Source organism: Dermochelys coriacea, chromosome 4 (genome assembly GCF_009764565.3).
Source record: "Dermochelys coriacea isolate rDerCor1 chromosome 4, rDerCor1.pri.v4, whole genome shotgun sequence".
In the NCBI taxonomy this organism is placed as follows: domain Eukaryota; kingdom Metazoa; phylum Chordata; order Testudines; family Dermochelyidae; genus Dermochelys; species Dermochelys coriacea.
In genome coordinates, this window is record NC_050071.1 from 91166675 (window position 1) to 91185634 (window position 18960).

The 18960-nt window shown below is 38.9% G+C and overlaps 1 protein-coding gene across 15 annotated transcripts in view; it reads right to left on the reverse strand.

Annotated features, from left to right (window-relative positions):
* EXOC1 (exocyst complex component 1) overlaps positions 1 to 18960 on the reverse strand; it is a 62485-nt gene that overhangs the window by 17606 nt on the left and 25919 nt on the right. For 9 of the 15 annotated variants that reach the window (XM_038399116.2, XM_038399110.2, XM_038399113.2 and 6 more), the window contains 5 exons: positions 17402 to 17551; positions 14036 to 14141; positions 7258 to 7302; positions 6179 to 6342; positions 1742 to 1852 (listed from right to left, as the gene is read on the reverse strand). In XM_038399116.2, coding sequence (XP_038255044.1) covers positions 1742 to 1852; positions 6179 to 6342; positions 7258 to 7302; positions 14036 to 14141; positions 17402 to 17551 — 576 coding nt within the window. The remainder of the gene's footprint in view (positions 1 to 1741; positions 1853 to 6178; positions 6343 to 7257; positions 7303 to 14035; positions 14142 to 17401; positions 17552 to 18960) is intronic. The other 6 variants (XM_038399118.2, XM_038399112.2, XM_038399117.2 and 3 more) reach the window with 1 other exon arrangement.

Here is an 18960-nt window from a genome sequence, read left to right on the forward strand (position 1 = left end):
GATTCAGTTTTCTATTCAGTTGTCCAGCTGTTTGTATGTACAACTCCCAAATTTGTATTAACAATCATGATAGGCGTACATGCAAATTTAACAACCTAGGCTAATATCAGTCTCTAAACTCAGACTAAATAACTTAGCCTCATTTGCACAGGTCAGCCAAACTCTGACAGACAGTTTTAGTTTCAACAGCTTAAAATAGTTAAATGATTGTTCCTTAATTTAGTTTGAAACCCAGTTTATATGTGGACAAAGTGATAGCCATTATGGTTTTCTGTGGCAGACATCTTCCAGGCACAGCTAAAACATCCCTTGAAGCAACTAAGCTGTTTTAAGTAAGTATAGATATTTTCTAAAAAAGCACTTAAGAGCTAGCATCTCATATGAAAGCTTAAGAAAACTTTGAAAATCTAACCATCTTAGAAGAAGACACAGTAAGAGATAAAATACTTAAAGGGTGAAAAAAATTACTTTCCTCTGAGGGAAAAAAAAGAAAAATGATGCATCGTTAGAAAGAGAATCTTACTAATAATTATTATAAAATACCAACAGTTGTAGAGTTGTGCGCTGAGGAACAGTCCCAGAAAACAATGTACTATGAAGGTTTACTTTTATTTCCCACACATAGCTATAAAGCAGGGGTGGGCAAACTTTTTGGCCCAAGGGCCACATCGGGGTGCAAAACTGTATGGAGGGCCAGGTAGGGAAGGCTGTGCCCCCAAAACAGCATGGCCCCACCCCCTATTCGCCCCCTCCCACTTCCCCACCCCTGACTGCCCCTTCCTGGAACCCCCTCCCACCCCAAACCGCCCTCCTCCTAGGATCCCACCCCATCCAACCCCCCCATACCCTAACTGCCCTGACCTATCCACACACCTGCTCTCTGACAGGCCCCCCCGGGACTCTGACACCCTATCCAACTGCCCCCTGCTCCTTGACTGCCCCCCAGAACCCCCGCCCCATCCAACTGCCCTCTGCTCCCTGACTGCCCCCCCAGAGCCCCCGCCCCAATCACCCCCTGCTCCCTGACTGCCCCCGGGACCTCCTACCCAACCCCCCCACCGCCACGCCCCCTTAACACGCTACTCAAAGCGGGTCGTGCAGCAGCATAGTTATGTGGGAGGGGGAACAGCAGGGGAGGGGCCAGGGACTAGCTTCTCAGGCCAGGAGCTCAGGGGCCGGGCAGGACTGTCCCGCGGGCCAGATGTGGCCCATGAGCAGTAGTTTGCCCACCTCTGCTATAAAGGTTTGCTACATTCTAGGTTTTCCCCCTTTTATTTGCCACCATTATGCCCAATACCATGGTTCTTAGCACTTCAACAATATATTTAGAGTGAAAATAATTCAAAATAAAAGAAAGGGTCTAATTTACTACAACCTTTTCTTCTTCCACTGTTTACTTGTAAAGTAAATTCAGATTTCCCTTTACTAGGGAAAATGGATTTGAGACATTCCGGTTAAAATCCATTAATCATTCTAGACTTCTTTGATATTCACTTGCAAACTACAAAAATTCTGCTGACTATTATTCACACTTTGGAGCCCAACTTGCGAACACACATGCATTTGAGCAACTTTATTCATATGAGCAGCTCCACTGACTTTAGTGGGAGTTATCATGTGTATTTGTAGCAATTGGGCCTTCATCGCCACAATATTATTTCAACACCCAATACAACAATTTTGTAGTTAAAGACCATTCATAGATTATATATTATTTTAGCTAAATTGAAATAAGTTATACCATTGCTAAAGTTCCCATGCTTTGATGCTGCTGTAGTTTGAAGAATTTGCTAATGAAGTCCTGTTCTGCCAGACACAGGGGCTCCAGTTCACTTAGAACTTGCTCAAAGATCTAAAGTAAACCAAAATAATTTGATTAAACACCCATACACACACCTCTCAATGCACTGTAGCCAATTATAACAATATTCTTTGTTTTAATTTATTTTCCATTGCTTGTGTGATCCTAAGAACCACTGTATGTCAGCTGGCAAAGGGTTCACTGTTCTGTAACAACAGCTCCTAACATGCCTAACAAATTAACGACACCTAGCACACTGCATTCATAGTATATATCCATAAAGAATATCATGTGAGGTCTTCAATAAAAGCTGGGTTCACACTGGTCATTAATATCATTGTGAAATGTACGTGCAAAATAGCATGCAAGAGGTTATGATGGATAGATATAGGTCAGTGGCATCAGAATAGGAGGAGACAGGGGGTCATGCACTTTGCCCCTCTTCCCCCTGAGGCTCCCCCAGCCAGGCCAGCAGCTGGAGCCCGTCCAGGGAGCCCAGGCAGCTGTGGGGTGACGTGCCGTGGATGGCAAGGCACCCCACAGACCCTCCCGGACAAATGGAGGGTCTGCAGCATAGTGCCCCACAGCTCATACCATGGCCGAGCTGCAGCTTCCTGGCCAGAGCCAAGTCCAGGTAAGAGCTGTGTGTGGACAACTGTGGACCCTCTGGCCCTGGGTGTGGACACAAGCCGGGGGCTGCTCTGGACCTCCTTCCCTAGCAAAGGTCCATGGCTTCCAGCCTCCTCCAGCTTCCGATTTGGCAGGGGGCAGGGCCTTGGATGGAAGAGGAGGGGCGGGGGGCTGTGGTCCCGGCCCCTGGCCTCCCCACTTTAGGGCAGACTCTGCCACCCTTGATACACTCACAATAAAAATATATTCTTAAAAAGTCTGACTCAAGGCAGGGTTGACAAACAGGTTTCTGCCAAAGGATGTATATCCAGCTGTCTGCCTCAGTTTACATGCAAATTAAGTATAGTAAGCCAACACAATGGAAACTCCATTTGCATACAAGTCAACATGGTGTTAGCATGCCAGAGAATAGGCCACCAGGGTCATCCTGACTCTGGGAACAAACAATGAATTTTGGAGGATGAAGAAGGCAAAAGGACACCTCTTTATCCTGCACCTGAAGAAGTAACTGAGCAGTGTTATGAAAACATGTTCCTAATCAGTCTAGGTTAGAAATGATGCAAAAAAAAACTTTTGGAAAATATAAATTCTGCTTTTAGACACATGGTTAGTCTGGTAAAGTTTAGTCTCTAGAAAGCTTGTATCGATTTTGTTTTGTATGTAATCTTTCTGTCTCTATTATCCTTATTTACTATCCATTAAATCTTAGCCTTTGCTAATAAAATTATGATTGTTTTCACAATAAATTTCTCTCACTGCTGCAATGTTACATAAAAGCTGATCCTCAGTTGAATCAAACAGGCTGGTGTGTGTGTCTGCTTAGGGATAGCAAACCTGCTAATTTCAGCAAGTGTCCAGTGGTTAGGGGCTGGACATTACAGGGGAGTGCTTCACAGGGACTCTGCGATTGAGGTATGCCTATTGTTAACATGCAAGCCAAAATAAGGGCTAGCATAGCCCTGATGAGATTGTTTGAGTTGCTACTAGGCCAGAGGGGTCAGAGAGCTGACACTCAATTAAGCACTAGCAAGTCTCTCTCACTGGAGGCAAGGGGGTTACAAGGTAACTCGCAGTCCTAGGTACCCCAAGAACCATCACAGCTTGTTCCATACAATACCTTCTGCACTCAAACTCTGAAGCTAGATTTCTACCTGAACATTTATAAAAGTAATAGAAATAGAAAAAGCAATAGAATGAAAAGCAATACAATTTCCAAAAGTTCTAACAAAACAGTAATTTTTAAAAGGTAGATTTACATAAAGTTTTACTACCATGTGAAACATAATTCTTTGTTATCCACTTTAAATATGAGAGGAAGAGGGAGAAAGGAAAATTGAATGGTCCATGTCTCTCCCGTTCCTTCCCCCTGCCCCAAGGAATTTGCCAACTGAATTCTAAGACTACAGGATGAAGTATTTACTAATTCAAAAGCCATTAAATATCAGGCCACATGAGAGCTTGTAACAGAGTTGTTATAACCTTTTTCAAATAAGGTTATAACCAAACAAATTGCATCCATACCTGGTACAGTTATAGACTGTTAAGCAATCATACTACATATGTAGCTGCAGGGAATAAGAAAATAGGAAGTAGTTCACAGAAGTGTTTCTATGATGAAGTGAGCTGTAGCTCACAAAAGCTTATGCTCAAATAAATTGTTAATCTCTAAGGTGCCACAAGTACTCCTTTTCTATCCACAGTAGATGAAGCTATGCTAGCTGCTATTCTTATATTGGAAAAAAATTTCAAATACTATGCTGCAGTTTCATATTATTAGTTGTGGACATTTGGTGCAGCAGTGTGTTCTGTTGGCACATGGTAACTTGGTAAAGGGGTGTGTGCAGAAGCACAGATTGAGTGGGGCACAGCAAAAGACTTTGGTGCATGATCTGTAGCAAATACTGTAGTTGTGGAACTGGTAAGGTGGGTGCCTGTGAGTGGATGAATAGAGGGTATGTTAATTGGCTTAACATACCATTTCTTTAGGGGTTTGCGTCAGCTATGTTCTGTATGTGCCAACCCTAACTGCTTCACAGTAAAGTTTTTTGTGTATTAAATACTAGCATCTGGTGAAATTGGTAAATACGTTTTTGTATTTACTTTTGGAATATGGGGTGATCTTGAATTATTTTAAAATAAAATCGAATTAAACAAAACAGTGAAGCTACTTTTTGGCATACATTTTAATTTATTAAAAATATTTGTCATCCACCAATCCATAAAGACTCTTTCAAAGACATTTCTAGTTTACTGTGTCACCCTCATACAGTAAACTAAGTCAGTTTCTTTGCAAGTATTTAGGGACTAAATGTATGGTAACTGTTAAAGCCTACCACACGACTAAGATTAAGCAGTAAATCCAATCACTAGAAACTAATTAGGGAAAGATTTATCCAAAAAGATATTGGGCAAGCAGAACAAATTGCATAACTCTGTGTATACATTTCTTCACCACACACAAGATTACATGTAGAAATAAAAGACGAGGACTTTTTAAAATAATTAAAAGAAGAAAACAAAAACCAAACCATTTGAAGGGATTATATCTATCTATTTTTGTTGACTTGTAACGGAATGTCAGAATTCTTAAAAAATTACTAATTTTCACAGACAGGACCATGATTTTAATTCAGTTTCATAGAAGAACACCTGTTATGACTGCAAGTGTATGTCAGTAACTTAGAGGTAAAAATCCTAACAGGTAAACTGCAGTTACCCAAAAAACAATTAAAACAGGAAAAGTTAGCAAGGATTGGTGGTGCCAAGCAACACCACCACCACCACCACCACCGAGGTATTCATCTCAATTAAAATAATCCTATAAAAAAAAAAAACAAAAAAAAACTTAATTTTAATTGTTTCTCCACTTTCCATTTTCACCATAGCACTTGGCAAAAAAGTATTAGAAGACTGAAATTGGTTCCCCTCTTCCTTTTTAAAAATATATCTTAATTTACAATATTTTGTAAGACTAAATACAGTTTTGGTAGGAAAATTTTTCCTTATCCATTGAGAATCCTCCCTAAATACTGGTTTACACTTTTAGGTCTATTTCTGCAATGGACAGGTCTATAGACAGCCTCCATTAAAAAAAGTGAGGACTCCAGCAATCATTTGGCGCCATAGTTTAAGGCAGCCAAAGTAAATGTGCAAGTGACGTTTAAATGGTTAATTTTAGAAATTGGTGTTTATTTAAATTATTCTTTTGTCTTGTGTACTAGATCTCTTCTGGATGGTCTAGTAAACTAGATTCTCTTTCCTTCTTTTCAATTAGCCAACAAATTTACAAAACACATCACAATACTTTTTGAACTCCACTCTTATGAAGGTGTCATAATTCAGGAATCTCATGATCAAGTCACTTCATATTTGGTAAAAAAAAAATGTTGGTCCCAGACTTAACCCACCAATTTTTTGGCCAACATTCCTTTGTTTGGGAACTTTTGAGGAGGGTCAGCAAAATTGGGCTTATAATGAAAACAACTTCAATCTTAACTATGGTTAAAATTAGTCTCTCCATAATTAAATCTGTTACAGAGTCTTGAGCAAATGCACAATGCATATCATATTTAAGTGTTGACATATATGTATTCATTCTAAATGAATTTAAAGCATTATTACATTAGAGAGAGACTCTCTCTCTCTCGGGCATGAACGAACATTTTCAGATAGTAAACAAAATATGGATTCATGACTATTAAAGTTCAAAACTAAGGAGACATATTACATTACATTTTTTTGTTTTACCTTATCAAATTTAGTTCTATCAGCCACATCAAGGTCAGAGGCAGACATGTTTCCCATATCCAACAGTGAGGATGACTGAGACCTGCGATTTCCTGAACTCTGAACGGAGAGTTTATTTAGGCTAGAGGTAGACCCAGTCAATTTTCCAGAACTTCCATGAAGACCTATGAAATAATGAAACTATGAAAGATGGTAGCCTAGGTGGAATAAAATACATTTGAAAAGAACAATACTGGTATGCCCAAAACAGCACTCCTAGTCCCCATAGAGATGGTCAATATTCTTTCTACTGAATAGTTTGTACCTTCTCTAAGTGGTTTTCTTATATACACGTTTCTTCGTTACAAGCCTAACTGGAATATTTAAGTGTTTTTCAGAGTTAATTACAATGCAGCTACCTAAGTCTGCACTGTAGAATAACATAGAAAAACTGACATCAGGAACCACTTTGGACATCTTGCACCTGGGACCAGCAAGTACAGCAAATATGCTAGGGCAGATACTCTCCTTTCTGAAAGGAAAGCTGGATGGGAATTCCAGTTGTGATGCTTTAAGAGCATCTTCCAGCAGCACACAGAGCAAAGAGAGCGGTGGGGAAATTATTCTGAAAGGAAAATAGTAAAGCAAACACTTGAGTATCTGAAGATACTCTCCATAGTCTCTTGGAATAGCTTTTTCCATAGTTCACACTCTTTTGGTTAATGACAGTTGGAAATAAAGTGCGGCGGGGGGAGAAGAGGACTTAAGGAAGAGCTCTTGCTATGATGAGAGACCTCAGTAGAAAAACAAAATAAAGAGAAACATCTCCTGTTATATTCAAACTGCAAGTAAAATGCTATGGTAAATCTTCATAAATCTCAAATCACAGAGAAACCAATTATTAATTTTCATTCTGTATGTTCCATCTAATATAACTGCCAACTATGTTCAACATCTCTTGGATGTGTTTTGCTTACAAATATTTATTGCACCCTGAATAGTTAGCTTTAGGGTTAATGGTTTTTCCATTATATATAACTACACCAACACATAGACACACATGCATTGACAATACATACTAATGCACCGATCATACTCACTCTCTGTTTCCTGTTTGACAGCGCTCTCTTTTCGAGGCAGTGTAGCTGGCATGGATTAGGTTGCAAGCATCAAAGACAAAGACAAGTTAAAAATGCAGTTTGCACAAACCATGCACAAGATGCAAGTTAAGCACTAGCTGTAAAGAAACATGCAGGAGAACTATAAGCAGCAAGTAACTATAGTTGCAAACACATATAGTTGGGGAGTTACTGTTCTAGAAATTCAGTCTCTAACTACATGGAAAACAGTATATGTTTCAAAATATTAAACTTTCATTTTTCGTAAAACAAAACGTGGAGGAAAACTCTGACTTGTTAAACATTTATACATCAAATTTTCCTTAACATAGAAAAGACCACCAAAATACTGAGTCTTATTTGCAAAGATTGATATTGGATGAGATTCGCAGTTTTCCGGAACAGTGTGCAAACAAACTGTAAATCATATTGATACCAAACAAAGAGAAATGCAAACAGATTAATCCCGTGTAGACTTGTACTGAATCAGGGCTACCAGCATCATCTTCCAGCTCTTTAACTAAAAATCTACTAATACTGCAGAAATCCTTTCAATAATATTCTTTTCTCCAATAAGACCAGTTAGCCTATTGTATACTGCTGTTGTTGACAACTCAGTTTTGCTTTTCACAGTGAGAAGTAGTGTGTTTTTCATTCAGGTTGCATTAACAATTTTCCAGTTTGCAAATGTTATCGGGCTAAGAAAAAAAGTCACTACCAATAATAACATTTACATAAAGATGCAACTCATTTTTAAAAGGTTTATCCCCCGAATATCCTGCTCGTCTGAAAAATAAAATAAGCAGTTTACTCAAGCAAAAAACTGCATTTTAGTAAGAAGTTCAGAGTACCCTGTGACAGGGTAATATTTCCCTGTGTTTGTGATAAACGATTCTAAGTTCACCAGTGGAAAGCACTTGCACACATGCTCTAGAAGCAAAATTTAGTAGAATTCAACAATTCTTAGCGAGCATGAATTTTTCAAGTTACAGACGCAAAAATATCAAATGGCTACTTATCTGTACAGTAACTATTGTTCTCCAAGTTGTGTTGTGCATACACATTCCATTTGGAGGTGAATGTGTGCTTACTGCACTCGAGTTGGAGACTTCTGCCAATACTACCACTAGGTGGTGCATATGCTCCTGCTCGCCTCATGCTCTCATGTGACATCATAAAACAGGCATGTCTGCCGCCTACTTCTCCATTCCTTCACACCACTTTAAGTCCAAAGTAGCAGGGAAGGTGGGAAGTACATATTCACAACATACCTCAAAGAATAAGTTACTGTACAGATAAATAACCTTTTTTCTCCTTTGAGTGATTGTGCACATACACATTCCACTGGAGGTGATTCCTCAGACATTCCCTTACAAGTAGGAGGACTTTGGATCATCTACATAGTGATTGTACCACTAACTTGCAAAGTTGGCATCATCTCAAGAGGTTTGAATCATGGTGTAATGAGTGGGAAAAGTATGCACAGACGACCATATTGCTGTCTTGTGTACACCAGCTATTGGAAGATTGCTCAGGAATGGTGATGTGGTGGACTGAGCCCTAGTGGAGTGAGATGTTATTCTCAATGGAGGAGAGACTTTATCAAGATCGTAGCAGGGCTTCATACGGTCAGAAACCCAGCTTGAGATTCACGGAGATGACACTGATTGACCTTGAATTCTTTCAACATAGCTTACAAAGACCCTGGGGTAAGAATTGAAAGACCTAGTGTGGTCCAAGTAAAATGCCAGTGCTCTACAAACATCCAAAGTATGGAATGCTTTTTCAGCCTTAAATTAACATGTCAGGAAAAATATAAAAAGATTGTTTGGCTTAAATGGAAGACTGACACTACCTTAGGCATAAACTTAGGGTGAGACCCAAGAGATACTTTGTCCTTATGGAATACCATGAAAGGAGGGTCAGCCAAGAGAGCTTAAAGTTCTGAAATCCTCCTTGCAGAAATGACTGCCACGAAGAACCACTTTCTTTAGAGAAAATAAAGATAATGTAATTGTAGCCATTGGTTCAAAATAGGGTCCTAACAGTTTGGAAAGGGTGAAGTTTAAATCCCATAGAGATACAGCTGTAGACACAGGAAAGTAAACATTGATTTGGCATTTCAAAAATAGAAAAAACTAAAGGATGAGAAAAGATGGAAAAATTATTTATTGGCTGATGTAATGTAGAAATAGAAGCCAGGTCAACTCTCACAGAACTACCTGAAAAACCAATACACTGACTGAAGCCTCATATGTGGAGTTACATACATGCATGGAGCCCCATGGCCGAGGAGCTGAAGACAGGCATGTACTGATATTGTTGGATTGGACTTAAGGCTTTTGGAAGGATGGCTATAGATTGATACCTTTTGTTTGGAAGATAAAGGATGACAGTCCCGATATTGAGGTGGACTCTAATGAAAGTTATGCACTGAGTTGGTTGTAATTGTGATTTGTCCAAATTTAGTTTCAGATCTAGAGAGGAGAACACTTGTCTGATGACAAGGACACTGTTCTGGCCCTGGTCGTTCGATGCTGCATGAATAAGCCAATCATCCAGGTAAGGGAATATCTGAATACCCAAATGATGGAGGTGAGTAGGTACCACCAACATGCATTTGGTGAAGACACTAGGGGCTGAAGATAGACTAAAGAGAAGCACTATGTACAGTTAACCATTCGTACCTACCACAGATTGAAGGTACTTTCAATGGCAGGGATTAATTGCCACATGAAAGTATACGTCTCGTCTCCATGGAAGGGGTAATAGCAAGGGTGACCATTCTGAATTTAATTTTCTTGATGAAATAGTTCGGCTTTTGAAATAGTTCTGGAGGCCACCAGATTTCTTTGGGACCAGGAAGACAGTGGACATGCTCCTTTTATGCCCTCTCCTGAGAGCACATGTTGAGCAGGAGCCTGTGTGCCACTTAGTAGTACTGCTGGCGAAAGTCTCTGACTTGAATGCACTGGACACACATAAACCTACAGTGAAATGTGTATGTGTACAATCCCACAAAGAACCACCCCATCAGAGTGGAGCTGGCAAGCTGGTCCTATTCTAAGACGATAGATATTTACTTTCAATTGTACAAATATGGACGTGCAAATGCTCTTCAACACCGATTTCTCAACTAGGCATCAACGCAAACAGTTTTAGGATGTCAGACTCAAATTTAATTCCAGCTTAATTATTATCTACACTATTTTATATTTTACCACAGTACCGCATATTTGGTATTGGTTTCTTCATAGATTCCCTGATCCCCAACCCCACAGACTAGCACTGCAGAACAAAGAAAATATAGCCAAGGACCACCCTTGAACAAAGGTATATAATGGTCTGGATGCTGTGAAAGTATCATCTGGTAGGTAGGACATACTGTTGTCACATGGTACATTATGTATTAGCATTAGAAAGACTGTACTCAAAGAGGTTTGCTGTCAAATTGGGAGTGCATGACTAGTAGAAATCCAAAGGGGTCAGTCCTGGGTCTGGTACTATTCAATATTTTCATTAATGACTTGGATAATGGAGTAGAGAGTATGCTTATAAAATCTGCAGATGACATCGAGCTAGGACAGGTTGCAAGCACTTTGGAGGACAGGTTGAAAAATCAAAATGTCCTTCACAAATTGGCGAATTAGTCTGAATTCAACAAGATGGAATTTAATAAAGACAAGTGCACATGTACTTCACATAGGAAGAAAAAAATCAAATTCACAACTACAGAATGGGGAATAACTGTCAAGGTGGTAGTACTGCTGAAAAGGATCTGGGGGTTATGGTGAACCACAAACTGAATATGATTCATCAATGTGATGCAGCTGCAAAAAAGGTTAATATTCTGGAATGCATTAACAGGAGTGCTGTATGTAAGATACGGGAGTAACAGTCCTTTCTGCTTGGCACTGGTCCCCCGCTTGAGTACTGCATCCAGCTCTGGGCACCACAATTTAGAAAGGATGTGGACAAACTGGAGAGTCCAGAGTAGAGCAACAAAGGATAAAAGGGTCAGAAAACCTATGAGGAAAGGTTGAGAAAAAGGGCCATGTTTAGTCTTGAGAAAAGATGACTGATTTGGGGACCTGATAATCTTCCAACATGCTAAGGACTGTTATAAAGAGAAAGGTGATCAATTGTTCTCCAGCTCCATTGAGGTTAGGGCAAGTAGTAATGGGCTTAATCTGCAGCAAGGGAGACTTAAGCCAGATATTAGGAAAAGCTATTTAACTGTAATGAGAGTTAAGTTCTGGAATAGGCTTCCAAAGGAGGTTGTGGAGTCTCCATCACTGATATCCTTTAAAAACCACTTGGACAAACATCTGTCAGGGAAGGTCTAGGTTTACTTGGTCCTACCACAGCGCAGGGTGTTGACTTGATGACTTCTTGAGGTCCCTTCCAGACCTACATTTCTAAGATTCTAGGAGTCTTTCAGCTCATTGTATTGAAATGCACTGAAGGTAACAAGATTCTAGCTTCAACAGAGGAAGAAAAGTACATCCCATTAAGGCAAGGAAGAATTTATCCGAGAAGTTTACTGCTCTCTTTTTTGTGTCACTGTCTTCCAAAAAAAGAGCCTTCTGCTATACAGAGCACCAAAAGAATTCTCCCAGCAGACTCTGTGTTGAAGATGCTCAAATTGAAGCTTCATTCCAAAAATTGCAAAGAAGCAAAAAGGCAAGAAAACACCAACACAGCTCAAAGACTGGCAGTGTCCGATACAGAGTAAGTTGTGGGGTAAAAAGTCTCTGTCTGTTCCTTACACAGTAATTTTTTTATTATTAAAGAAATGCACATTAATTCAACAAAACATCTTTTAGGAATATGCACTAACTTCCTCAAATGCACAAAGTCTTTTTAATTCGGCACTGTTAAACAGGTTTTCGCATTCATTTTAAAAAAAATCAGCTGACTTTTAAAAGGCAAAATGAAACACTATTTACCTGCAGAGATCTGAGATGCTTCTCCTCCCCCCCTTTGCACAACTGATAACATTAAGAACATGAATAGTGCAGAGCAGTGTATTTTCCTATACTACCACTATGATCTAATTCAGTTAAATTTGTTTGTGGACTTCATAGACGATCCATGATTCTGGGATATGCATCCATGAAAGCGGCTCATTAATTCCTGGGTTGGGTAGCAAGGAACTTCCTCCATGGATGCAACTGCAGAATGCCAGTTCTGTTTCTGTACAAAGACTGAAGCCTACTCACTCCTCGAGAAAGAGATTCTGCTCACTCTCTGCATGAATACTGGAGGACATATCTCAGAATGACCTATGAGAAGGAAGTTCTTCCCTGGCTTACTGAAGGTCTGAAAAAGCAACAGTTTGGCTTGCTACATGACCAACTATAAAAGAATATGTCTATGTTTAAGTAGAACTGTTAGAAAAGTAATTAATCTTACACTAGGTAAATTTGTAGAAAGTTTCTCCAAACTCTTGCTAGACTGAAAAAGATTGCTAGGCTTTAAAAAAATGTAGTCGAAGTTTACACAAATATGAATCTTAACAGAAATTCTCTTGGATCTTTTAAATTCACATATGTGAATAATCTCTTTCCTCTAAAACAGAGATCTGTTATCCACAGTTCACAATAATGTGTCATAAGTCCAGAACATAAATTACTATAGGTAACATGGTTTCCTCCCAAAGTGGATAACAAGGGAAAAGTTAAAAAAAAAAATGGAAAAAAATATAGGGTTATTTTAAGAGGTGGGGAAGACAAAGGGAATTTATTTATTTTTTTAACTTGTGACCAATAAGGTCAGTTAACATTTCAAGATTCAAGACTTCTTCTACCCCAAATTGTTCTTCTGAAAACCCTAGGGAACCATTTGTGCTCCATGTTCAATCATCTGCTATGGCAAATTTAGGCATATTAACAAATAGACTATATCATCTGGAAAAGTGCATCAAAGATTTACTCATTATATTAAAAAAGGCAAAGCAGAATTAATTGCATTCTTTCATTTCAGTAGTAAAATGATGGGAGATTAAAGGCCATATGTCTATACCAAACATTAAAATACAGTACATCTTACATATAAATCCATCTACTTTTCACATGTTTTTCCTTATTATTTGCTGCTAGATAGCAATATTATTTTGGGTATAGATTCCCTTTCATACGCATGAGTGAACTCCTTTTCCCAAAAGGGGATACATGCACCCATCAAAAGGAAAACTAAATACAATTTCCAACCTCATATGCAAGTACATAGCTGCCTTTGAAACTCATGTATGTACATCCCCATGGGCAGAATTAGTATTTAAGTTAGCTTCCTCAAAATCTCTCACAAGTATTTATTAAAATACAAATCTCTTAGTAGCACAAGTAACACTAAAACACTGCCCAAACAGTTTTCTTTGGATAAAATGTTTGTTTTCAAATTTGCTTCAGTGTTAAAATCCCAATAAGTGAAGTTTTTAAACAATAATGTGTTGTCAGGTCTCAAACAATGATCTGCACTCACAGTGACATATATAGTGTCAAGCCTCACTCTTCAAGTTCTCTCATTCAACTCCCTTTTAATTTATTACAAGTGTCACACTGAGGGCTTTTGCAGTGTACATTTTTGATGATCCCGTATTTGTCCTCTGACTTTCACCATGTCTGCCAAATGTAGCATCTTTCCAGTTCAGGCACAAAACAGTCTTTTACAAAGTTGGCTCTGGATGATTTGCCATAAAGTGTTTATTACAACACAAACAAAAAACTAAAGCAAAGGTATGTGTCTCTTGGGAGCTTACCAAACTTTTTTCCTTCTTTGGTTGTACCCGTCATCTTAATCTTGGCAACCTCAAAGAAATCTTTAATTTCTCTTTCATATAGCCGTGATAAATAATCCATATAATTCTTAAGTGAAAAACAAAAAAACAGTTTAGCATACGTACTGTAATCTGAACAAATGCAATAACCCAGAATTATAAATGGCAATCTGCAAATAAAATGAACAAGCTAATGCTCTTGGTGTCTTGCATTTAAAGATTTGGACTATATAAAGCCTTAGAGGTCTATGCTTCCAGAAGAAGCTTTGAAGCAACAAATCCACTGGGGTAGGTTGTAACCTCCCCACCAAAGGGGGAATATAAATGGCCAGCACAGCCCACGGTTATTGGAGGTGGCCAGAGTGGCGGGGGGATATGATAATTCAATTAATCCCCTTTACAGCCTCTGCTACTGGGCTCTACTGAGCCTCTAGCAGCAAATAAAAAGGATGTACTCCCAGGCAAAAACCCTGAAAGTTTGCCTCCCACAGGATGAATCCCTGCTGAGAAACAAGGCAAAGATAGCTCAAGATGTTATAAATTCCACTTCCCTGCCACCAGATTCAGTGATACTGGTCCTTTATTTGTTGTATGCTGCATCTTTACTGTAAACTACAGAAGCAGCTTTAATTTTGCATTGTTGCTAAGAAAGCTTAAATTTCAAAAAGCAAAAATCTACTCACAACTAAAATATAAAGTTATTTGACTGTCTGACTGCTTGATTTATAACTTGAATTCGCTATATAAAACAAATCTCTTAGTCAGCACCACAAACTGAAGTGCCCTCTGTATTTGTTTTCATATTTTCCTCAAATGTTAATCACTTGACATAACGAGTCCATAAATCCCTCCATAAATTGCTAATCCATTCCTAACTATCAGTGCAAAAATGTAACAAGAACCTATTGGAAGAATATTTCCCTATTAAACCATACGTGCATGTGTGTAAGCGCACGTGACAAGGAGGGCAAGCAAATGCCTATCTTTAGGGTTGTATGTGTGCACACACACAAGCACATTACACACACATCCCATTACCCTCTATTTTGCCTACTTCAAGAAATAGTAGTAGGGAACTCAGCCCTTCCCCAAAGTTGCTAAACCGTTATCACTTTTACATACAATGGTAACTACTTCTACTTTCCACAATGGTGTTCAGTCCATTATTTTTACTATTATTTCTCGGAAAGTAAGTAAAACAAATTGAAAAATTATTTAGTTTGCTTAATGATCTAATAACCACAAACCAGTGCTAGTGGGGAAATCCAGTTTCAGTTTTTGGAAGTTATTGCATTTTATTATTTCTATCAAAAAACATTACAAGCACAAAATAAGTCCTCTTGGCAGTCACAAGGTTACTTACTTTCATTATCAGGGGGAAAAAACTAAATAATTCATTACATTTTAAGTTACATCACTAATAATCATTGAGCTCACAGTTAGAAAGTGTTATTGATTTATTTGCTCATTTGAATATTATATTAATTATTCAAAAGCACTACTTAACTACAAAGCTGCAAAAGAAAAAATTCCTGTAAAAGGACTGTTGTTTTCCGAGTATATCCCTAACTTTAGCTCACAGCCCAATTCAAACAAATCGAAAGAACGAGGGAAAATTAGAACAGGATACCAAAGAAGATCATCAAATATAGTTTGCGTATACTTGAAAGATATGAAAATGTTCTAGAAGTTTAACATTCAGTCTCTGTACAGATAGCGTCTAATAGGCCACATACCTAATTAACATGAATGCTGACTAAAATGGGAAACAAATAAAACTTTCTTTCAGAGTAGCAGCCGTGTTAGTCTGTATTCGCAAAAAGAAAAAGGAGTACTTGTGGCACCTTAGAGACTAACAAATTTATTAGAGCATAAGCTTTCGTGAGCTACAGCTCACTTCATCGGAAATGCATCCAATGAAGTGAGCTGTAGCTCACGAAAGCTTATGCTCTAATAAATTTGTTAGTCTCTAAGGTGCCACAAGTACTCCTTTTCTTTTTGCGAAAACTTTCTTTGTAAGACGTCAGTCTTCTACTGGGCATTTAACCAACTTCTGCTTAAGAGTTGAATATTACATTAATTAATTACATTATTAATATGAATAATAGTTGAATATTTCAGGATCATTTTTAGGAGTCTGCTTTAAATTCTAATACTTAAGACTGACTGAATTTACAATGGATAACACTCATTAGCAACCTCTCAGTTCCTAGCAGAAAGTTGCTAATAACCAGAAGTTGCCAATAGGCAAAAACCCCACGCCCAGGACAGCAGCACAGAGCAGCCCTGCAGCTAGGCATCCACCACCAATACAGAAGAAAAACGCAGGAGGTACTGTGGAGTGGGAAGGGAAGCTGGGTGGGTGGGCTGCAGGAAGGGAAGCAGCAGGGCTGTAGCCTGAATGCTGGGGCTTTCTACAGGAAGCAGAGGCACTGAGTGCCTGTGGGGCTGCACAGCCCCTCTCCATGCACTGTCCAGACTGCTCCAGGAGCCCAGGATTAGCATAATCAAGTGATTCCCTCCCTGGCAGCAGCCACACAAATCTGCCTGTATCTGGGACTTTCCACAGGAAGTGAGGACCTGCGGGGTTGTACGGCAAAAACAATGGTCAGTAAACGGCATGACAGTTGTTAATAGCCAAATGCCATTAACATTCAAATCAATCAGATTGGGTTGGTTCCTAGCAAAAAGTTGCTCATAAACAGAAAATTGTCAGTATCAGGATTGCTAATAATTGTCATCCATTGCATCAGCCTTAAAAATAGTGTGTTTAATAAGAGCAAAAAACCTCACTATTAAGGGCCAAATGTTGCCTTCAGTTACACCTGACCAATTACTGTACAATCTGTGGTTAATTTTTCACTTCATGGTATTTTTGAAAAACCTGTACAAACAACTTAAACAAAAAACTTTTAAAAATAACTAAAATTGAGATTTTCTATTCTATTTAAAGTAGCCTCTAAAAATGGATTAACAATGAGTTCTGTGGAAATAAGATTACCATTTATACTAGAGTTATTTTCCAGAATTATTTTTTTAATTATGTATGCTGTTAGTGCACACAATGGAAAAATGTGTATTTAAAAGGTATCACATATTTATTAAGTGCCATAACTTTGTACAGAGATTAAAAACACCACCTATCTCTAGAGGAGTTAACAGTGTATATCACAGTAAATGACGATAATACCAAGAAAAAAGTAGGGAAAGAAGGATCAGGGATTAAAACATCTAAACTGTGATTTTTTTAATCACAATTTAACATTCAAATTGAGAATAAGACACTTATCCAAAAATAATGGAACACATAGCACTAGAGAGAATTCATCCAATATCTGAGTCACATACCTTTGTTAACCCTTCGTATTTTCCATAATCTGTACTTTTTAGCCACTCCATCAATTTGGCATATCGAAGCAAGTCTCTGTGAAAGGGATGGTGATTGGGTAATGTCAGCTCAATAGAGTGCTGGGCAAGCGTGGAACTTTGGTCATGACCCTTGATAAAAGAAAACATTAAAATAAGCGTAGAAGCAATGTGTGTAAACATACCACTATAAATGCTATCTAATTAGCCTAAAAGTTATCACAGTCAGATAAACAAAAGAAAATAGAAAAGCGAAACTGAAAATTACTTTTCACCTGTCATTTATCTGCAGTTAATATCTTAAATGATATCCTGTGGTGGCCTAGTGACTAGGATATTGGACTACGACTTGATAGACCTGGGTTCCATTCCTAACTCTGCCACTGGCCTGCTGGGTGATCTTTGGCAAGTCACTGCCCCTCTGTGCCTCAGTTAGCCCATCTGTAAAATGGTGATGATACCACCATTGTAAAATGATTTGTAATCCACTGATTAAAAAAGCTGGATTACATCGGGGACCCAATTTCAGATGGGACCTTTGGGGATTGTTAGAATACAAATAACAATACAGAGACATTACATTACTATACCATATTCAGGGCTGGTAGCACTGCCTATTAAAGTTGCCAGATATTTCCCATTAGAAGGCCTGATTTTCAGTTGCTTATAACTATGGCATACTTTAACCATTGGGGCTGAAATTTTCTATGCCAGGTGTCTGCCTCAAAACAGATTTGTTTTTTGTTAATTTCAACCAAAAACCATTTACCCATTCAGAAAAAAATACTACGTTATTTTGCTTGTGTTAAAAAATTCTGGTGATTTCAACGTGGGGACACTAGAACTAGTTATAGAGCTTGGACCTGAAATTTGGCAGGGTGGGAGAGCGGGGGGGGGGACCTTTATATCATGGATTTGTCTTTTGGTATCTCAGTGAGTATCAGACCAAATCTGGCCAAGTTATAAGCATCTGAAAAACCTGTAATTTGCACATACTCAGCAGAGACTTCAGTGAGTTTAGATACTAAATTCAATGAAGATTTCCATCTTATTGAGCAACTGAGCAAGCTCCAGCCCTGGGCTACAGGAGGTAACAAGACTTTCTCTACAATTGCTGCTGCAGGCCAGACTGGGTCTGGACCAGAACTGAAAAGCAAAAAACTGTCCCTCTTGTGGTCTCAATGCTCCTCCTGCTGAAGCCCAGGCCGCATAGCGGAAGCTATCTGATTTGAAAGCAGAGGGAATAAGAGTCAGATTGGGGGTGTGAGATAATTAGATTGAGACAAGGAGCGGGGGCAAGGGAGAGAGACTGGCAGGGAGGAGACTGAACGGATTAGACAAGGCAAGCAACGGAGGAGAGACTCAATATGAAACAAAGAGCTACATGGGAAGGCAGGAACTGTTTGAGCAAGGAAGCTGGGACTGAGAACTAGTGAGGTGGGGAAGGAATGAGGTATGGGAACTGGGGAAACAGATTTGATGAAAAGCCAAGGCACGAGCAGAGAAGTGGACTGGCAAGGCAAAGAGGAGTGGGAGCGAGA